The sequence below is a fragment of the Tachypleus tridentatus genome, chromosome 10 (assembly GCF_004210375.1).
Source record: "Tachypleus tridentatus isolate NWPU-2018 chromosome 10, ASM421037v1, whole genome shotgun sequence".
Lineage (NCBI taxonomy): Eukaryota > Metazoa > Arthropoda > Merostomata > Xiphosura > Limulidae > Tachypleus > Tachypleus tridentatus.
In genome coordinates, this window is record NC_134834.1 from 151729516 (window position 1) to 151752144 (window position 22629).

The window sequence follows — 22629 nt, forward strand, 5'->3', positions numbered from 1 at the left end:
TTGTGCTGTTTTTATGTTTAACTTAGCATTTATATGTAGATATTTGTATATGGCGTTACAAAATTTATAGCAGCCATTTCGGATAACAAGTAATGGCTTCCGGCCACGCATCGATCGTGACTAACATTAAATTTAAAAGAATTGTGCTAATAATTGTGTAAGAACCATTACACAACACCTTTTGTGTGCCAATCAACTGTTCGAACAGAGGTGGCATGGATAAAGAAAAGTCGTTTTACCATTTATATAATGCAATAGAAACTCAAGGAGAAGAAAAAAGTTACCACAAAATCAATGAGATAAGTGCCCACACATCACAAACACTTACAGAGTAACTCCACCTACATCAAAGTATTGTACGAACGTGTCATTGATAGTAAGTTTAAAATTGGGTTTAAATGTTAACAAATTTTGGTTGTTTTCAATAACAATAATTAATGCAATATTTCCCACTGACACAGTGTTATGTCTGCGGACTTACAACGGTAGAAACCGGATTACGAGACAAGATGACAACTTTAAATACTACAAGTTTAGAGTCCATAAATCCAGACGACAAACTATTACATATTAAATGTTTGTGATCTGTAAATCCAGATGACAAACGTAAATATTACAAGTTTAGAATCTATAAATCCGTGGTGGGCAGAGCACAGATAGTCGATTTTGTAGCTTTGTACTTAACTTCAAATAAACTAATGCAACAATATTAAACGTATACAATATTTACATGCTTAAAAGTTGTAGTTTAAATGCTGAAATCTGGCGACGTATTAAAAGCCAGTAATTGCCTAAAGTTGTTGATGAAAATCGTATTAATTGTGAGTTGTTTTTTTTCATTGCGCTTCTAAATTGAATCTGCAGTGGAAGAGGGATGAATTCATCTGAATTCAAGGACTTGTATTAATTTTTAGTTTATCAAACTAAATGGGGTAAATAAAGGCCTTTACTTGTTTTCGTTAAATACGACGATACTGTTATCACATTATGATGTGTGTTGTGAAACGTAAATTAATACAAGTCCTTGAAATCAGATTAATTCATTACTTGAGTCTTTAATTATTGTCAAATATTTGGCGTTTGATTATCATATAAAGTGTCAAAATGCGCTTGTATGGTGGTGTCTTTAAATATTTATTTTTTACTTCCGCCATATTCTCAGGCAGCTTGTCTTCCACGATGGCGCGATATAATTTATTATTAAGACGCTTATGACGTCAGTAAAAAACACCTCATTTTTGCTTCTTGTTTTTATAAACTACAGGAAGTTTAAGATTCCATGGAAGTCTAAATTTTTATATATTTTCCAGACTTTACAAATCACCAGTTAATGTAAAACAGCTCTCTCTGATGACCGAAATAATAAATGTGTAATCTACAACCAAATTCTTTTTGCAAACCATTTTTCAAAAAGTACAAAAGCATACTCCTTTTAGCTCTAAATGCAGCAATAACAAAAATAAAACATCATTGTAAGTTTTAGATAGATTAAGCTATTTTCTAGAACTTTGGAAAAATATCTGAGAAAAAAGTGCCTCAAATATATGAAAGTTTTAAGAATACAACCAGAATATTAGAATTCGCAATACGCAGCTTCACAATAAATTTCTAAATACCTACCATAGCTTGATATTTCACATTATCTGTACGAAATTCCTCATTGCCAATCACAATTGGAACATCGGTACAAGTGTTTTTGTATTTCTCTAATGCATCTTCCAGTGTTTTTCGTTCATTACTTCCTTTCAAGTAATCTAAAGTAGGTTCATTCGTAACTTCAAAATCGTCTACCGGCGTCACAAACGATAGCGACCTTACTCTGTGAAATATAGAAACACGTTCAAAATAAACAATATATTTAATAGTTATCAGCTGATAACTGATCAAACACGTGTAAAATAAACTATTTAATAGCTATTATCTTATAACTGGTCAAACACGTGTAAAATAAACAATATATTTAATAGTTATCAGCTGATAACTGATCAAACACGTGTAAAATAAACTATTTAATAGCTATTATCTTATAACTGGTCAAACACGTGTAAAATAAACAACATATTTAATAGTTATCAGCTGATAACTGATCGAAGAAATGTAAAATAAACAATATATTTAATAGCTATCAGCTGATAACTGATCAAACATGTGTAAAATATACAATATATTTAATAGCTATTATTTTATTTCTGATCAAACACGTGTAAAATAAATACTATATATAATAGTTATCAGCTGATAACTACAAAAAAAACTACAACTATAAAAGATGACTATTGCGAAGCTTAAATATTACATATTTGGATGTTTTAAATCCAGATGACAAATCTTTAAATACTACATGTTTGGAATTTATAAATTTAGACGAGAAACTTAAATACTCCACGTTTAGAGTTTATAAATCCAAATGGCATCTCTTTATATAAAGGAAAAAAGACTTGAATAATACAAGTCTAAAATTCAAACACAACTCATGTATTTATTTTCTCTTGTAACTGAAAATATCGTCAAATTTGTTTCAGTTGTTAGAAAAATCACATAAAAATTAAAATAATAACATCAAACCTAGTATATTACTGTGCTCGAATATCTACAACTACTTTGATAAAATTGTTTGTACGACAAAGTTAGTTTTGTGTCAAAAGAGCAAGGACGTGTAGTTGTTCCTGTTTGGAACAAATCCCTTTACACTGATGTTCTATCCAGCCTAGCAGTGCTTCCACGTGGACGTGTGATACAAAGTCATATCTGGAGGACTGCCAAACACCTGATCAGAATTATTAACAAGATATCAAGGTCTCGTTTCACACACGGAAAATGTAGGATAGAATTATCATTCGTTCAGGCCTCTTATGAGTTTGATATTCTAGGTTGCTAAGGAAGATTAAAACTTAATTATACGAATGAAACGGTTTTCTTCAAGCTTATTACTGGTGTGTACAGTCATTTACACTACTCTGATACCACACATATATTACTCATAATTTTATTATCCGGGATTTTGATTTATCTCCAAATTTGTCCCAGGTTCCTATATTCTCACTAGCTCCATATATTTAATTTTCAATTTCACACGATTCATGAATTAAAGTTCTTTTAAGAGCATTAGAACAAAGTATAAGGTTATGTGTTACTAAGGTTTCATTATTTAACCTTCACATGTTAGGACTACAGAAATATTTATACTGGGTGCAGGGAAGACAGTGAGTACATAACCTAAACATGTTGGGCTGTAGAGAGATAAAGTAACCGATGGACAGTGTGTGGAAAAGTTATTCATCTGTAGTATTCTGTGACGTTGTTTACTTACTGCTTCGTGTGTTCTGTGGAATTACATGACGATGATATCCTGGTATTGGTAATGGTAAAAAGGAACGGACGACATTACACGAATTCTTCGTTGATCGATCATTTCTATACACCCTGGTGTATCTAAACCTTGAATTAAATGTATATTGTGAACAGTTTCGATAACTAACTAACCCTTTCACTGATTTCTACTTTCGTATTTAGAAATCCACTAGTTTTCCAAGTTGTACAACAATTGTTATTACGTAGTTAGCCTAAGTCTGGATCAAATCATATCTTTGAGTCTGATAATTGATTTAAACTCAACGAACACAAATTTCATATGAACATGTTATATAAAAGAATAAAATTAGTTTTGTAAATATAAACTACAGCTGCTCTCGTCTTTTTATTTTTTTGGCGGGAGGGGGGATCCAGTAGCACAGCGCTATGTCTGCGGACTAACAACGCTGGAATTCAAGTTTCAATACCCGTGGTTGAGATAGCACAAATAACACCTTGTTTAGCTTTGTGACTAATTACAAAAAACTCCCTTTTTATTACTTAACGATAAAGCGTAATAGTAATTATAAAGTTGAAATTGGCCTTACCTTGAAAACGCCGATAAACTAACTGTAGAATGACGCATGACATTTATACAACGTGGTAGTGCCATCATGGTGGGAGAATAAACTGTAATATATATAACAGTAACGGCAGAAAAGGGTAAGACTGTTTCTTTCACTTAAAGTCACAGTGGTATTGCTTGTTATTATTATAGTCTAGTATCAGTTTACGATTCTGTACTATGTTACAAACAATAGGGTTTTATACACGTGTGCTTACGGAGTCACATGCTCATATTCCTAAGCACACTATGTATACCTACGACGCATAAATTAACAAGAATATATACATATTAAATCAATAAATGATTTGCTTTTGTAATAGACATTTATCAATAACATAACCACACATGTATATATATAATTTAAATAATGTAGTCATACCTAACAAATATTTATATTTGAATCTGAATATTTCGGATTAACACACGTAAATGGTAAAACATAACACGAGTCAAGGTTCTGACGATTCTGCCCGGACAAGAATTGAATATAAAGCTGAAATTCTAGTTATATATCTGTTGAAGTGTTAATATTTCAATTGATGTATTTATTATGTTGTAATTACTGGTGTTGAGCTGTCTATGCTCTTCACACATGGGATTCAAAACCAAGTGTAAGTTCGCAGACATATCGCTGTACCACTGGGGGCTCTTACAGTAGAAAAACAAAAAGTATATATATTTATACACACACACGTACGTAGCATTTTATGGACTGTTATAAAATAATGTATTTCAATCTATATTTTATAATAAAATCATTACTTGTATGTGAAGTGTGTATGTCGTCTGAATTATAAATCGTAAAGGTAATAATATATTCTGGTTGATGAACGATCTGGTATACTTTATGTAAGGTTTTGAAATAATGAAATTCGAAACAAATATTTATTTACTTAATAGCTGCATGGATTGAAATAAATTATATCTCTTTCTGATAGCCGTATACACATATTACGTATAAACCCGATACTTTCTTCTTTTATGACATGCCCGCAGTAGTTATCTCAATTTGTTGACACCTTTTCCTAAAGTAATAATTAGAAAAAAAAATATATATATAATCAACTTATTATCCTTGAACCCAGTGTTTAAGGATTTCCACGTATGTATACATTCAAAAGCTCGTATCTTCAAGCGTTCTATGCAACAGAGATAAAGCCACATGTATCTATCTCTCCGTATTACGAATACTTCCGAGAATAATGCTGTATTTTCGATGAGTTTAATAAGATATATAGCTATTACTAATTTAAATACGTTTATACTTTCATCGATTTTACTAAGCTAGGTATAAATTCATGGTTTATAATGTGCTTATATCTTAATTATAGCATAGTTAAACATTGTTCAAGCACATGAAGAAAATCATGTTAAGACCACTAGATCTGCTATACATTTTGACACCAAGGCGTTCCTCCAAGAAATTCAATTATTGTAATTAAGGTAATTGTTCTTTCAAGTTCAAGCTAACTGGAATTATCTCGTTTAGGGGACAAGTAGATAGAATGTTTCATAGCAATGGTTATTTATCAATAACTGGATTTTACAAGCATCGAAACCGATAGATGGGGTAAGACATGATTCTGAGTTGTTAACTTGCAGAGAAGAATGTAGTTTTGTTTTGTTTTAACTGTTTCACGCAGCACAACAACCGAAGGGCAATTTGTAAACAACCTTCCTAGATTTGAACTTTTATAAGAAGGTAGCAAATCAACAATAGCAACTGCCAACTCCTCTTGAACGTTTAAAGGTCTAACCAATGGTAGGATTTGACCATCACAGTTATAACTCACTCAAGGCTGCAAAGTGTGGAGCGCGTTTCTGCGGCAGTGGATTGCGAACCATGGATCCTCGAATTCACAGTAAAAAGTTATAACATTATGAGAAAGATTGACGTTATCAAGTATATCAAAGAAATTAACGGGAAATGTTTAATTTAGGCTACATTGATATAATATTGAAATATAAGATAATTAATACTTTTTTAAAGTGTTATGTGAAAGGTCACGCCTCTTTTTTAAATTTTGTAAAGTAAAATAGGCTTAGGCGTTCTATGCTGAGTGGCCTAAGTAGTGAAAAAATCTAACTGTAATCTAATATCAATTTGATGTATACAGTTTGTCACTTTTACCGAGCTACTTTAAAGTTTCTTTCCAATAAATATACGATTTCTTAACCTGAACTGTCAATAGCCAGTCACAGCCACTGAGGTTCGATAACTTGCCCAACCGTGAAACAGAAAACTAAGAAGTGATATATTTCTTTCGTATATATTCAAGACTACATCAAAGCATTTTTTTATTTTATCTTTTTTACTAGACAACAAATTTTGTCCATGATTTTAAAACGCGATGCAATAAATATAAAATTATTTAGTAAACGTTAAAGAGCGAGTTACTCTAAATTAAACTGTTTCAGAGCTGTTACAGTGTCGTTCCGTATGGTAAAAAAATGCCCCAATTTCTGAATATCTTATAAACCTAATCACACCTTTTATATTCTCATTTGACAACTACGCAATTGTACGAGTCCCATGAAAATAACTGACGTAAAAGCAAAGCTTCGAGTGGGGAATAGATAAGATAGGCCTTTTTATAAATTCTTTGGTTTCTTGGGTTTACTCGTACAGTTAATGGTACTTGAAATGTTTATACCCAAAACTATTATATTCTGTCATTTTCATAAGATCATGTTGCTGTGGGATGCAGACACCCTAGGTTTTCTTGCCATCTTATTTGTTAGAAGTATAAAATAAATAAATGAATTTTATAAATACAAATGAAAATCGATAAATACAAAAACTAGCTAGCTATATAGTAATATAAAAAGTTTTAACTATAGAAAATCTAATTAAACAAGAAATTCAAAATTACAAAAACAGAGTAATTTAATTTTTTTAATGTAGTTTTGACTTTCTTGTTTCAATACATTCTGTATTATTAAAACCTGTATTCTTATAGCTAGCTACCTAGCTTACATATATATCAATCCCTAGTTGTCTATTTAGAATTAAAAAATATATATTATACTTGTTTGTAAGACAAACAGCCCATTATGTTGTTGTTTTTTGTAGTTAACTCCAAACAAGCGATCAATTGTTTCGTTGTTATTAACTAGATGTTTATGCATAAGCAATACCAACCGTGAGGCGCGTGTATACTCATTTTGATTTTACTCATCAGCATATCTTCAAATCTAATTATATGTCTACATATGTTTTTCAAAGTTATCTACATAATGGTATCCTTTTCGGTCAAGGTCCGTCATTATTTTTGTATACTTGTCTAGAAAAGTAATTTACTTACTTAGAGGGTTGAGGGTTCGAATCTCCATCACACTAAACATGCTCGCCCCTTCAGCCGTGGGCGCTTTATAATGTGACGGTCAATCCCACTATTCGTTACTAAAAAAGTAGCCCAAGAGTTGGCGGTGGGTGGTGATGACTACCTGCTTTCCCTCTAGTCTTACACTGCTAAGTTAGGGACGGCTAGCGCAGATAGCCTTCGTGTAGCTTTGCACGAAATTCAAAATCAAAGAAACAAACTTACTTAGATGAAAATTCTTTAATTCCACAAACGTGTATATAATGATTTAGGCGGCTATATAAGTTCAGTTAGCTTTATTGTTGTTCAGCCAGTACTGTGAAACTGTCATTATTAGTAGTCAGACAATTTAAAGCGTTTTTTGGCCGCCATTTTGTTCCATGGTGATTCCTACTGTTAAGTACTAATGTAATTAATATGTATCTTTTCAATCTCGAAGTTTTTCAGGAAGAAATAAAATCTTAATCCCCACCATAAACTTGTGGTTGACCACTGCTAGTGGGTGTGCTGCTACCTTTTGGTCATTATAGCAAATATTAACTACCTAATTACCAACTGAACACTCGTTTTGTCAAAAAGCTAATGACTAAATGAACACTGTGTCCTTTTTAACTGTGAAATATTGACCAACGAAATGTGTGGACTACATTTCACGACGATGGTTTCCATGGTAATTGCACACAAGCCTTGGTTACTTTGTTAACAATTCTTAATGTACGTTAATGTAATATGAAAAAATAAAAAATAAACAAAGCTTGCTAAATCCGTTAGGTCTAGTTGTCAGAGTTTTCTCTACAGCTAATAGCGTGTAAATATTTTAATTGTAAAGATAATTATTCGTTAATTTCCGTTTGTTCAATTATAAGTCGATCAACACAGGTGAATGAAATAAATGGATATTTACTGGAGTCAGAGCTAACAGTGTTCTTTTTACATAAAACAGGGAACCCTATAACCCAAGTGGCTCAAAAGAGAAAAATCACTTGGTTGATCAGATTTTATGTTTTGTGAGTTATCGTGTTTTTGTTGTTGTTGACACTTCGCGACGTCTTAGTGTCATGAATTGTGTTATTTTACCTCCTCTGTAGACTACTTAGAGTTTTGATACCGGTGATGAGCAGAACAAAAAGTAACCATCTATGTAGATTTGCGCTTAACAACAACTAAACCATTGTTCTTTTAAACGTAGTAGTTTCCCTGGTTTCAGTTTCATGAAACAATCTACTTTTGAATTTGTTTATTTATTTATTTTTGTTGTACAAGAGAATAAAATAAAATGTTACATTTCTACTTTCAAGTATTTTTAAGAGTAAAGTTCTTGAAAGAAAACAGCTACAGTCACTCCCACGTTGAAGAGCTGATTGGTGCTAGTACCAGCTAACGATTTGAGCTGCCTGTTTTAAGGGTTTTTTTTCAAGGCGAAAGGGGGCGCTGCATCAGCCATTTAATTTCGTTGTGGATGTTAAATTCGTTGTTATCCATTTCATTTCACAGTCACAAATGAAAAACATTTTCTGAAACACACACAAAAAAACAGTCATTTACAATAAATGAATAATAAACGATTAAATTTAATTTCAAACTTAGAAGAGGTAAGTTTAAAATATACTTTAATTCTGTTACTACTTTGTTTTTATTACCTAGTGATGAAATCGAGTGAAAAAGCATACACACAGAAAACAATAGCTCTCAAATATGTACAGGTAAGCGACAGTCGAAATTTAAAACATGAAGTACAAGTAATGTAAAAAGTAAATAAGTGATAGAAATCCAGACATTTAAAAATCCCATATTAACGCTGTGTAATAAAGAAGATATTATTAGTAGATTTTTTCTTTACTGAGTCAAAAAGAGTTGTGAAATAAATATCTACTGGCAAAATTGACAGTATTATTTATGGTAATTTATGCTTTTACAAACTAGTAGTTAGGGTTATAATAAAAAATAAATGTTTATGATTTTAAATACACGAATTTGTTCATATATTTAAGGACTAATAAAATACCAGTTGCTCGTGCCATTCAATTTCATGTTGTTTAATTAAATATACTTGAAAGTTTTAAATAATAATTTATTTGTAAGATAATAGTTTTAACAATACCCAAACTTGTGATTCTATCGTAAGTCTGTGGTTTATAACGTTAAAAATTGAATTTTGAGACTTTCGTTGAGCAGTTTTGTGCTTTATAAGGAACAAGCAATAAACTTTCAAACTATTTCACTAAAAATATAACACTTACCAGTCATTACTGTGCACCTGTAACACCTAGAACACTAATAACAACAACCATTTCTATAAAACCTAATGCGTAACAGTGACCAGTTTCACCTGTTTTATATTCAAAGCAACATTCACCTGTCACATCAACCAACAAAGAACACATCACTCACAGGTCACGTCAGTCAACACAGAATACAATACTCATAGATGAAATTAACCAACACAGAACAAAACACTCATATATCATATCAACCAACACAGAACTTACCAACTACATCTATCGTCTCGATAGCATTCAGAGCTATTTTCCAGGTATCTTAAGGCAAAAACTGAAGGAAATTGTTAGAAAGACTCACTTCACGGAGTTTCGGCATGAAGGAAAACACGTCTTTGGGTAACACTGACATTCTGTTATAGCTGCAAGGTAAGTGCTTGATAAGTACTACATTTTTACTTTCTTTCCTAATATTTAATGTAATGTGTAAAATAACGTTTTGTTTTGCTCTTACAACACCAAAACTACAAATTTCAGAGAAAAATAAGTAAGGCACAATTTGTTCTCTTTTGATTGTCCACTTACAACTCAGACCAGGTTTACTGAAAGAGTGTTGCCCTGTTTTGAATTCTCATGCAGGCATGTTGCGCTGAAGAATCAATTTTGAATAAAGTAATAGCATTAATAACTGTCGTGAGAAGGGGTGTAGTCTGCTTGTATTGTCCAATCGTAGAGCTCTTTCAGTGTGTTAAAGAACATTCTGACTGTTTGTAACTCCGTATCCAGTGGTAGAGCTATTTCAGTTGTTAAAGAGCATTCTAACTGCTTGTGATCCCATGTCCAACAGTAGAGCTCTCTCAGAATGTGAAAGAACATTCTGACTGTTTGTGATCCATGTCCAGTGGTAGTGCTCACTCAGAATGTTAAAGAACATTCCGGTTGTCTGTGACCCTGTTTCCAGTGGTGGAGTTCTCTCAATCTGAGCAGCAACATTCACATTGTTACTCTCTCTTAGGAACTGGCGTGAGACACAATATGACTTGTTCGATTCAACAGCAGAAGCGAAAGCGTTAAAAGACAGATGTTTTTTTTATCATATATCATAGTTATTAAGACACATCAGTATAACATTAGAACACCAAATACACTCACAAAACTTTTAAAAATGTTTTAAACACACTGTATTACTCTGATAATATATATAACGAGTGTTGATTTTTATTTGTTTTTTTTTTTAGTAATCCATGTTGGTAATGAAACAAAAGTTTAAACACTGTTTGTAGACTATTCTTGGTAAGCCTGTTTTAAAGTGTAAGAGCAAACTTAACGTTTTTAAAACACATCTACTGCTCTAACATAGAAGTTTTCATTTCGACGATTTAATTTTCTGAATTAAAACTTTTATATAAATCGTTTAAAACAAATTTGTAAGATATACAAATTTACTGTGAATAATTCGTAACACTAATTCATATTACGTGTTAGCTGTAAAATTCTAAGAACTTATGAATAAAAGTAAAGCAGCACGTGTAACAACATATATACCAGAACTTACCAGGATACGACAGGCACGAATTGAGTGAGACTGTTTATCTTAAGAAGTTACTAGAATAACACATGTTGTGATGTTGATAAAGTACATAATTGTTACCTCAGGTCTAGAATTCTTAGGTTTCTACTTGGAACAGCGACTACGTCTCTGGTTATATTCTTTAGTCTATTGTGAGACAGGTCCACGATAGTCAGGGAAGGAAAAATGGCAAAGGTCGTTATCACTGAGATATTGTTATGAGACAACATCAAGTTTTCTATGTTGATCAAATCAGAAGGAAAATATGTATTCGTGATTTTTTCAAACTTATTGAAGGATAGATCCAGCTTTTCCAAGTTCTTCAGGTTTCTCAGGTTCTGTGTTTCGAAACCAAGTTTTACGTTGACGTAGATGTGTTCGTAGCGGTTAATGTCAACACTTTCCTGTCTTGTGGGACAGTCAACACAGGTCTCACCTTTCAGGAGGCAGTTAGATATAACAAGTTTCTTGAGATAAAACTCTTGTCCATTAAGAGGATTGTCACAAAAACTTCAATTTGACAGAATCGTGTTTCGAACCTCCAGTTCTCGTACTCGTCACTGGTTCATCCACTACGGTGGAAATCTTAACTTTCCATCGTCGTTTTATCTTTTACATTATCCTTTCTTTAAACATTCAAAATGACCACCCGGTCCAGTAAAAGATAACCTTTAATGCCAACAACCCTTTCTAGATTGCTCTCGCACCCCGGTATGTTACAGATGACGGTAATAAAGGAGTTTCGAGTAAAGAAGGTTGGAGTACTCATACACAACCAAGGGTTTATATCTTGTGGAGGAGGACATGGAGAACCAGCCTCTCCAGAGGAGAGGAATAAAAGGAAAAATAAATGACGATTATCATCTTCCAAACCTAATGAAGGACAAATATATAAAGGTAGGTTCACCACCTGTATAACCACCAGTTCACATATATCTATAACCACCGGTTCACAACTGTAACATATTGAATACTAAAATTTCAGTTAAAAACAATATTCTATGTATTAAGGTGTTAATTAAAAACAACATTCTGTATAATAAGGTTTCAGTTAAAACAACATTCTGTATAATAAGGTTACAGTTAAAATAACATTCTGTATACTAAGGTTTTAGTTAAAAACAACATTCTATACACTAAAGTTTTAGTTAAAAACAACATACTGTACACTAAGGTTTCAGTTAAAAACAACATTCTATACATTGTGATTTTAGTTAAAAACATCATTCTGTATACTAATGTTAGAGTTAAAACAGCATTATGTATACTAAAGTTTTAGTTAAAAACAACATTCTGTACACTAAGGTTTCAGTTAAAAACAACATTCTGTACACTAATGTTTCAGTTAAAAACAACATTCTATACACTGTGATTTTAGTTAAAAACATCATTCTGTATACTAATGTTAGAGTTAAAACAACATTATGTATACTAAAGTTTTAGTTAAAACAACATTCTGCATGCCAAGATATTAGTTGAAACAACATTCTGTATACTAAGGTTTTAGTTAAAACAACATTTTGTATTATAAGAGTTTAGTTAAAAAACATTCTATATACTAAGGTTTTCGTTAAAGTAACACCCTGTACAATAAGGTTTTAGTTAAAATAACAACCTGTATAGTAAGGTGTGAGTTAAAATAACTTTCTGTATATTAAAGTTTTAGTTAAAACAACATTCTATATACTAAGGTTTTGGCTGAAAACAACATTCTATGTGTTGATATTTTAGTTGAAAACAACATTCTATATGTTGAGATTTTAGTTAAAACAACATTCTATATGTTGAGATTTTAGCTAAAACAACATTCTATATACTAATGTGTTAGTTAAAAACAACATTATATATATTGAGATTTTAGTTAAAACAACATTTTATATACTAATTTGTTAGTTAAAAACTACATTCTGTATACTAATGTGTTAGTTAAAAACAACATTCTGTATTTTGAGGTTTTAGTTAAAATAATATCCTGTATAGTAAGGTTTTAGTTAAAATAACATTCTGTATAAATTCTTTTCTGTTAACATACTATATTCTAAGTGGTTATTATACTTATTAAAACAACATTCTGTAAACATATTACAAATCAAATAGTTCATCTCTCGTGTAAACGTTTTTCAGAAAAGTTTCTTTGTTCTATTTTATCTGTTTGAAAAAAGATTTGTTTCGAATATTTATAAACTAAAAATATTAATATCAGGCGAAAGCTGGTGAAGCAACTGTTTATTGGACGCTCTTGAACCCATGGACTTTTCTGGATATCATCTCTCTCTTACAGTGAGGACTTGCAGATAAGTAAAACGCGTGGAGGGAAGAGGTTTATTTGACCAAACGAAGGGGCTGGCGCCAGGGATTCACGTTATAGACCGGAAAGTTTCTGATTCTTGTTGAAAATGTTTTTACTTTTTTTTGTGAGTAAGTTTCGTACTTCACTTACCCATATATGGAATTTCTTAAAATAATAATGGACTCTCCTTATGAACACTTGACAAATTAATACTATACACCACTAATCATGCTAGACACCCGTATTTTGACGCTTCACGTTTCACAGGTTTTATAAAAGAATGTTTTATTTGGATACGCAGATTTATAACGATAGAATCAGGGGCTCGATTTCCCATGGTTGACAAAACAAATAGCTCGATGCGGCTTTACTGTAAGACATACAAAACATTAATTATTTGGATAGAAGGATCTGTTTTAAATGTGTAACGTATGTTTACTTGAAAAACAGGTCTGTTTTAATTTCAGTAATTCTATATAATTAGGCCCGGCATGGCCAGATGGGCTAAGGCGTTCGACTCGTAATCTTAGGGCCGCGGGTTCGAATCCCCGTCGCACCAAACATGCTCGCCCTTTCAGCGGTGGGGGCGTTATAATGTGACGGTCAATCCCACTATTCGTTGGTAAAAGAGTAGCCCAAGAGTTGGCGGTGGGTGGTGATGACTAGCTGCCTTCCCTCTAGTCTTACACTGCTAAATTAGGGACGGCTAGCACAGATAGCCTTCGAGTAGCTTTGTGCGAAATTTCAAAACAAAACAAAACAAACAAACAAACTATAGTCTTACACTGTTCAATTAGAAACGGCTAGCGCAGATAACCCTCATGTAACCATGCGAAAAATTTAAAAACAAACAAACGCTTTATAATTAATGCTAGGCTTACCTGTTACACAAATATTTCTCTACAACGAACCGAATGGTTTACAATTGTTTATTACTTGATAATAAATAAGTACAATTCGAAACCAACACCAAAACTTAGAAGGTTAACTTTGTATCTTCAGTTGGAGAAAGCGTTATTTTGTAATAAAAAAAGAAAGGAAAACAAAACTTAATCATGAGAAACTTAATGATGCCGATTAGATAAGAGCATAACATCGTGAAAACGTGTAGTAAGTTTGATAATGTCATCAGCTGAAACAAACTTTGAGGTGTACACTTATGGAAATTAAATAAACGAAATCCTAATTTCAGAGAAAGTAACCATGCGTAAAATAAAGCATTTCTAAGAAACCATTTTTAAATATACTTCCTGAGACATATGTTTACTTGAAAACAATGGTCTGTTTTAAATTCAGTAATTCTTTATAATTAATTATTGGGTTACCTGTTTCACAAATACTTCTCTACAACGAAGCGAAAGTAAGTGAAATTCGAAAACAAAACCAAAACTTAAAACAGCAACTTTGTCTTTTCATACCATAAGAAACATACCAAGAAAATATCGATACGCACAGTTCAGTTCATCATTTAGCGACCATATGGCTTACCGACCTATACTGCTTATTGAATTCTATACGAAAAAGTGACTGAATATCCGTCAAAGGAATACCGTGTTAACATTCTTAACACTTTGTTTACATAACGACGCATGAACCGATACTAGTATATTAATGGTCACACAACAGACTTTAGAATATGACCTTTAACTTCTAGATCATCTCCTATTTTCTTCAGGACCTGGTATGGCCAGGTGGCCAGAGCGTCCGACTCGTAATCTGAGGGTCGCAGTTTGGAATCCCCGTGAAACCAAACATGCTCGCCCTTTCAGCCGTATGGGCGTTATAATGTAGGTCAATCCCACTATTCGTTGGTAAAAGAGCAGCCCAAGAGTTGGCGGTGGGTTGTGATGACTAGCTAGCTGCCTTCCCTCTAGTCTTACACTGCTAAATTAGAGACGGCTAGCGCAGATAGCCCTCGTGTAGCTTTGCGCGAAATTCAAAAAAGAAACAAATAAAAAAGCTAATAATTTATCCTATATTTAAACCGTTCAATAAAGAAAAAAATTATGTAATACGAAATATAAAATACGCTTAATGGAAGAAACGGGAATTTATGACGTTTTAATGTAAATCTGGAAATATTTATTTTGGACAGACTAAACGTAATTTAGAATATCGTTTCATGGACCAAAAAGGATACATTAGAAACATATAAAAAAAAACACATGAAAATTCGGTATTAATAGAACATGTACATGAAACACGACATGCGATATTGTGCTTAAATACCATAATATTAGTTCAACCAAAAGATATATTTAATGATATTCGAAAATCCTTGGAAATAAGTAAATATTAAAAAGATCATGGATCGTTAACCTGTTGACTGCCAAGTATTTCAGTTGCTACGGCAGCTCCTATGCCGGGGTTTTTTCAGCAAAACTGAGTAATTTTTAAAACAAAGGAAATAAGCAACAAATACTATTTTTTCTGTAAGCCAAACTTATAGTAGTACATAAAATAAAAAAATATGTACAAAACATGAAACAATAATGCACAAAATGTCATTTTTGGGTATTGAAATACATGACACATTTAATAATTCAATTCGTGTGAAATGTTTTGAAGCAGGGGTGGGTCAACATAAAGAGCCACTTTGCAATCAGTACATTTATATCTGCTTTCTCTTCTCGTGGATTTGTCAGAGCACACTTTACACTTTCTAGTGGGGTGTTTTTTTTATCTGTTTGAGGAATAAGTGTTGGGAAGTGACGTTCTGTGAGGCAAAGGGGGTTTTCCAAGGAAGGCCGGACTCTGGTGGATTTTGGGCGCTGGGTGTGGTAATCTTCAATCAGGGTACGGATGACACCGAGTCTAAACTCCAGGAGAGATAGGTTGTTTCCCAGTGATTTGTAAACTACCAAAGCATTGTGCACTGCTATATCCATCATGTGAAAAAGTACTTTTTTGTACCACTTGACAGCCTTGCGCATACTCAGATAAGCATGCAACACACTGTCACACAAGTCAACCCCCTCCCATATACCTATTGTAATCAATGACACATTTTGGTTTTACAATAGCTGCACCAGTAGCACGGTTGATCTTTCCAGTGTTTTGCATGGTATTGTAATGTATTGTACTCAACATGAAAATGTCCCTTTTATCCTTCCAGTGAAAAACACCAATGTTGTCTTTTTATGCCACTTCCATTTCTCCCTTTTGGATATTTGTGAAACATTTCGGCGTCCCAATTCGATTTTCATTACTGTCCCACACAAATAGGTGTCACGATCAAGCAATGACTTCGCTAAAGTGGGATTTGTAAAAAAAAACGATCCAAATAGAGCTTATAATTTTGTCCAAACAATGGTTTCATCAATGTGCGTACAACACGTTTGCCCTGCCGCCCTCTTTAGTGCTGTACTGTGTAGTAGCATCAGTATAGATGAAAAAATCCCAAACATAGCCTGTTACACTTTCACACAGCTCATAACTTTTGACTCCAAACCTAGCCATTTTAGATGGAATGTACTGTTGAAATCCCAGTCGACCCTTTCATAGTATCAAGGATTCGTCAATACAAACATGTTCGTTTGGTGAATCTGAGGTTCTAAATTTTTCTCGTAAATGGTCAATAATGGGCTGTATCTTGTGATGTCGTTGGTCAACAATATTTTCCTGGGTATTGTCAGCAAAGTGTAGCATCGATAGCAGCAAAAGAAACCGGTTTTTGACATACAGTGACCAAACATTGGTGTGGCAAGCAAAGGGTCAGTACTGAAGTACATGGAAACAGTTGGTTTTCTTTCTATGCCCATTAGCATTACCAGGCCCATAAATTCATAAATTTCCTTCTCATTAGTTGGCTTCCATAATTTTACTCTGGAATGTTCCTTCAAATCAGCGCGGGCCATCATAGTTTCTGCATATTTATTGGTCTCTGTTACGATATGGTTGACAATTGTGGGAGGGAAGAACTTTTGAAAACAATAAAAGGGCTTTGAGTCTTGACTCAAATCGTCGTACTGGACACCATGAGTTCCTGAGAAGGGGTTTATAACTGGAGCAGCAAAGGATTCAGCGTTCCAATCATTGTCATTAGGGCACTTTTTCTTGGAACTGTTCTTATCACGACTTGCAATTTTACGTTTACTCCCTGGTGTTATCGCCCGTTTACCAGTGCTGGTTAATGGCCAGTTATCTTCACTAACATCTGAGCCTTGTATTTCCGTATTTTTCAAAGAATCTTCAAAATCCGAATCTTCTGAATCGCCACTGCTATCTTCAAACTCCGAACCAAGTTCAAAATACAACTCTAATGCTTCTTCATTTTGTAACTTTTTCATGACGCCATTTTGGATCGAAAGTGAAACAATTTGTAAGTAGGTCAAATGCATTTATGATGCTGATATCTAGCGTTGAAGTTAGGTATTATTGAGAACGAATTAACTCTTCCGTGGTTCTGTGTTACCGATCGGCTTGGACGAGTTATCTCGTCTACGGCACTGAACAGGTTAAATAGATGAAGATCCGGCGAGTACTTATGTAAAAATGTGGTGTGACCTATAAAATGTTCACGCGGAATTGTAAACTTGATCTATTTAACAAAAACACGAAAAAGTATAAATTAGAGATGATTCTGTCTTACATTCACTCCTGAAGATAATGTTGGAACGTTGAAACATGAAGTCAACGTTTTAGTAGTCATATATCTACCTTCAATAAAATGTTTTAAATTGTGTATTTATTTTAACATTATACACAAGACTCAAGAAGTAATACTCATCTTTTATCAGACTTTCTAAAACTTCTCCCATAATGATGTGTAAGACTAATGGATCTATAATTAATAGAACAATTTTTATCACTTCCCTTTAGAAGAGTAGGTACATTAGCTAACTTCCAATCCTTTGGTACCTGTCCACCATTCATGCACTGATAAAAAATAGTGAGTGGCTCACATATCCAAGCTTTAACCTCTGTCAAAACTTTTTGGGAAATATTTGGCCCAGGAGCCTTATTGTTTTTAAACTTCCCAGTTTTTTCTTAACCAGTTCAGAATTAATGTACTCATTTTGTTTTATCTTGTTTCCATTTATCAACTGTTCAAGATGTGAAATACTGTTTAAGTATTCATTAGTAAAAACTGAAGAAAAAACACAAAATAATAACCCAGGCACCTCATAAAAATCAGATACTAACTTTCCTTTATTATAATTCAAGGGTTCTACTCCGATTTTAACATTCTATTCATCTTTAATATGTTTACAGAAATCCTTACTTTTACAATTTCAGTCACTTTTTTTTCAAACGTACCTTTTAATGCCCTAATTTCCTGTTTCACTGACTATCTTGATATTTTATAATCTTCTAAGCTTCCTGTCGCACAAGGCAACTTAAATTCCATAAATTTATTATACTTTTCTTTAATTTTATGTATTATTCTCTTTGTGAACTAATTCAGTTTTGTTTGTTTTTTCACTTGCAGCTACTCTTTTCTTTTTGTAAGGAATATGTCACCTTGAATATTTAAATATTTCTTTAATTAGCTTTAATTCTTTAATTTATTAGCTCGGTTTTTCTGAACAACTTCGCTGACCAGTTCAAAACAAATAATTATTGTTGCATGCTTTCAACATTTGCAATCAAAATATTAACCTTGACCTACTTAGGCAACAAAACATCAAATCTGATAGAACTCATATTGGGCGAATAAAAAATAACTTGATACAAGAAGAATATTAGACACATTGTATTCCATTTTAACAAAAAATATTTTATGTTTAACAATTTCCATTTGTCATGTTTATTTACGTATTATATTTATTCACACCATAATTTTAGTATGAACGATATAAAATGTAAAAATATATAATCTAAGAGAAGGTTGACAAGTTAAAAATTTAAAACTATGAAATTTGATAGAAAAATAAATACACTATTAACCATTATTTTAATAAGATCGTTAAATTCTTTATATTTTTAATTGTTCTTGAAAGTTAAATTATCGTGTGTCTCATTAATGTTGAAATTTGAAGTATTGTGTTTTCATTATTGTTGAACTTTATATTATTGTGCTTTAATTATTCTTGAACATTAATTTTTTTATTATTATTATCGTTGAGAGAGGGTAATCGTGTAGGTTTGATGAAGCTAATGAAAATATCTATAATAGAGGGAGAATTTTCTTGCAGTTACATGACGTCATCTTTCAATGTCACCAGTTGTTCCATTATTGCCTTCTAAATAATTTAATTTAGTCCATGACCTGGACACCAATGGATTATAACTAAACATATAACACACATGTGACGAAATACAAATGATATACAGTGTTTCAAAGAGATTGGTTCGTTTTGGATTTCTTGCTGTTTAATTTGATAAAGCTACACATGGGCTATCTCAGCAAGTCGTACCTAATTTTGTAGTGATAGTGTGTTTTTCTTATAGCAAAGTCACATCGGGCTATCTGCTTGGGCCACCGAGGGGACTCGAACCCCTGATTTTAGCGTTGTAAATGCGTAGATATACCGCTGAACTAGAGGGGTGCATGTAGTGATAGACTAGACTCTTTTTGGAACCACTTACTACCAAATCTTTACCGACGAATAATAGGATTTATCACTGATTATAACAGCCCCAGGACTCAAAGGGCGAGTGTGGTCGGTGGTAGTGTTCAATCCTGCGTCTCACACATTGGGAGTAGAGCATCACAACCATCGTGTTATTTCATGTAGGATTGCAGATTAAAATGTCACAAATGTGTATATCAACATTACCGTGTAATTTCTGTTATGGCTCTAAGTCGAAAACATCCAGCTGTAAAAATATGTTTGGAATCCGAGAATAACGAATCGTTACCAATATTTTCAGTTAGAAGAAAACTACTTTTGAAAATAAAAAACAAAGTTTTGAAATATATTGTCTATTGTTAGTTTCAAACCTCGTAAACGAAAAAAGGAACGTAATTCCAGTTTGGTAAGTGATCGAATAAATGTATCCGATACATTTATTTATTTGATTTACAAAGATAATCGAACACAAGTTAAGACATAGAAAAAATAGACAAGGCTCCATTAAAACATAGTTTTATTTTTTGGATAGCTAATGACGCGAACTGCAACAGAAGTCCTATGGGACGGTAATTTTCAGGTGGTTGAGAATGGATTTGATTGTATACTGAAGGATGAAAGGTGAGTTTAACTTTCCTTTTCCTTGACGCTAAGACAGTTGTAAAGGCTTAGCTTTATGTTACATTATAATAGTCCTTGTATTTTTAAATAAACGATGGTAAGATAGTCAGGTCTAAGAATAAGGGTTCCTATAACCTGAAAACTTATTGTTGAAACTGAGAAAATACTAAATATCTTAATGGGCGTACTTTTAAATAGTGTAGTTTTTATCGCAAAAGTAGCTCTATCAAGTCTGAGATTGTTTATTATAAATTATATTATTATTAAATGTTGACGTTTTTCTTATATGATATACTACGTTAGCAACAAGTAGAAGAAAAGCGTCAACAATATATTACGTTAGGAACTGTTCCACGAAAGCCTATATTTCACAACAATGAAATTATTTATGTTGCCCTGGTAACGGCGGGTAGTTCAAAAAGAGAGGTACGTTGGTTTTTGTCACTGGTCACATGATGAAAGGTTTTGTGAATCTGATATTTGTGTTTGCAAAAATATACATTAATATACCTTTTAGAACCAACATAAGGATAAACAAAAATAGTTACCAGTTTCTAAACAAAGAAAAAGTATCTAAAGATCACACATCTTCAACAGAGAAACCTTTAAGAATTCGCCTCTAGACAATTTTTTGAAGAAACTTTTCATAAATCGAAATTAGGAATAATGAAAGATTAATATAGACAATTTCAGAAATAATTAGCATATCTTTTAATATATTTTAACAAAAAGTAAAAATAAATTAATAATAATAGATTTTATCTCAGTCTGAAAAACGTACTTTCGTAAATACATCTTTCATAAAAAAAATCCAACTACAAAATACTTATTTTTATAATATTTTCTATCAGTACTAGAAATATCGCAAATCATAAATTTGGGAAAAAGAAGATCCTAAAAATATAAGAAATGTTCAATAAAGGATATATATCTGAACATTTTAAAACTGCTATCTGCGTAAAGTTTTAATCTCCAATGCAGCGTTAGGTATATCACTGATGGTGGATGTACACGGTATAAGTTTGTAATGGTGATAGATGGACGCGCACTTTTTGCAAATACACAAACCGTTGTGGACGTGTCCATAAGCTGTGCTGGACCTCAGTAGCGAACTGCTGGTTCTTTATTCCTCTTTTCTCTATAAATTGTTTCATTAAATACTGTTGGTTATAACTTTCAAATTTCTTCTACTGCCCATGCTCGTCTACTTTACAGAATTTCAAACATGAAAACTGTGTTTTGTTATGTTTCCTGAAAGCTATTTTTCGATTGAATATTCTAAGGTCCTATCAGAATGACTTAAGATATGTATGTTGCATGTGAGAAGGTGTATAGGTTGCATGTGAGGAAGGTTTTAATATGTACATGTTGCATATTAAAATGAATCAAGTTGTGTATGATTCATGTCAAAGCAGTTTCTGTGGAATTCTTTGTGACGTCTTATCTGATTCTTTGATACACTCTGATCTCCTTATGTTCATGTATCATATGAAGAGGACATTCACCATGGAGATCCAAGTGTTTTCAAAGAACTAGACGAAGAGCTGATATTAACCAAACTTTAATCATTATATTAAATGTTTTAATAATGGTAGTTTGTGCGAATAAATCTAAAACCAAGCTCAGGAACAATTAAACTAACAAGAGTATAATATGATTGGAGAAAGTGTTTCTGAAGCTTTTTGTTTAATTTGTATAAGGAGAATGTGAAATGACCGTGACCCCTGATGTGCCACACAAAAACATTGCCGACAGTAACGAAACAAAGAACCAAAATGAACGATTATTGGATATTTCGTAAGTTATAAATTACTCTGTCCCAGTATAATGTTTGGCTCAAGGCGTATGTGTGTAAATTAATGTAATCTTTAACTAAGCACGGTTACAAATAAAATATCTGTACCGTATATTTACTTGAATAATTGTTGCAAATATTTTACTCTCATTGAATTCTAGGCCCAGTACTTTACAGTTTCATACGTCCCAACAAAATTGTGCGGCAATGGAGGCGCTGATAAAACTCCAAAACAAAATGGACAATGCTGTTGCTTTCAAGGTAAATGTTCTGCTATTTTACAAAGATCTGGCATGTGCAGGTGATTAAGACACTTGACTCGTAATCCGAGGGTCGCGGGTTCGAATTTCCGTCACACCAAACATGCTCGCCTTTTCAGC

General features: G+C 32.7%; 2 protein-coding genes across 2 annotated transcripts in view; one reads left to right on the forward strand and one right to left on the reverse strand.

The window, feature by feature from the left end:
* The window catches only part of LOC143230644 (delta-1-pyrroline-5-carboxylate dehydrogenase, mitochondrial-like), a 29160-nt gene extending 24984 nt beyond the window's left edge, over positions 1-4176 (reverse strand). Inside the window, exons 1-2 of the mRNA XM_076464516.1 lie at positions 3900-4176; positions 1621-1819 (exon numbers count right to left, since the gene is read on the reverse strand). Coding sequence (XP_076320631.1) covers positions 1621-1819; positions 3900-3967 — 267 coding nt within the window. The 5' untranslated portion in view covers positions 3968-4176. The remainder of the gene's footprint in view (positions 1-1620; positions 1820-3899) is intronic.
* A 7616-nt stretch (positions 4177-11792) lies between these two features.
* Positions 11793-22629, forward strand: part of LOC143230645 (uncharacterized) — a 33205-nt gene continuing 22368 nt past the window's right edge. Inside the window, exons 1-5 of the mRNA XM_076464520.1 lie at positions 11793-11925; positions 13232-13446; positions 20366-20454; positions 22155-22251; positions 22411-22510. Of these exons, the coding sequence (XP_076320635.1) occupies positions 20448-20454; positions 22155-22251; positions 22411-22510 (204 nt within the window). The 5' untranslated portion in view covers positions 11793-11925; positions 13232-13446; positions 20366-20447. The remainder of the gene's footprint in view (positions 11926-13231; positions 13447-20365; positions 20455-22154; positions 22252-22410; positions 22511-22629) is intronic.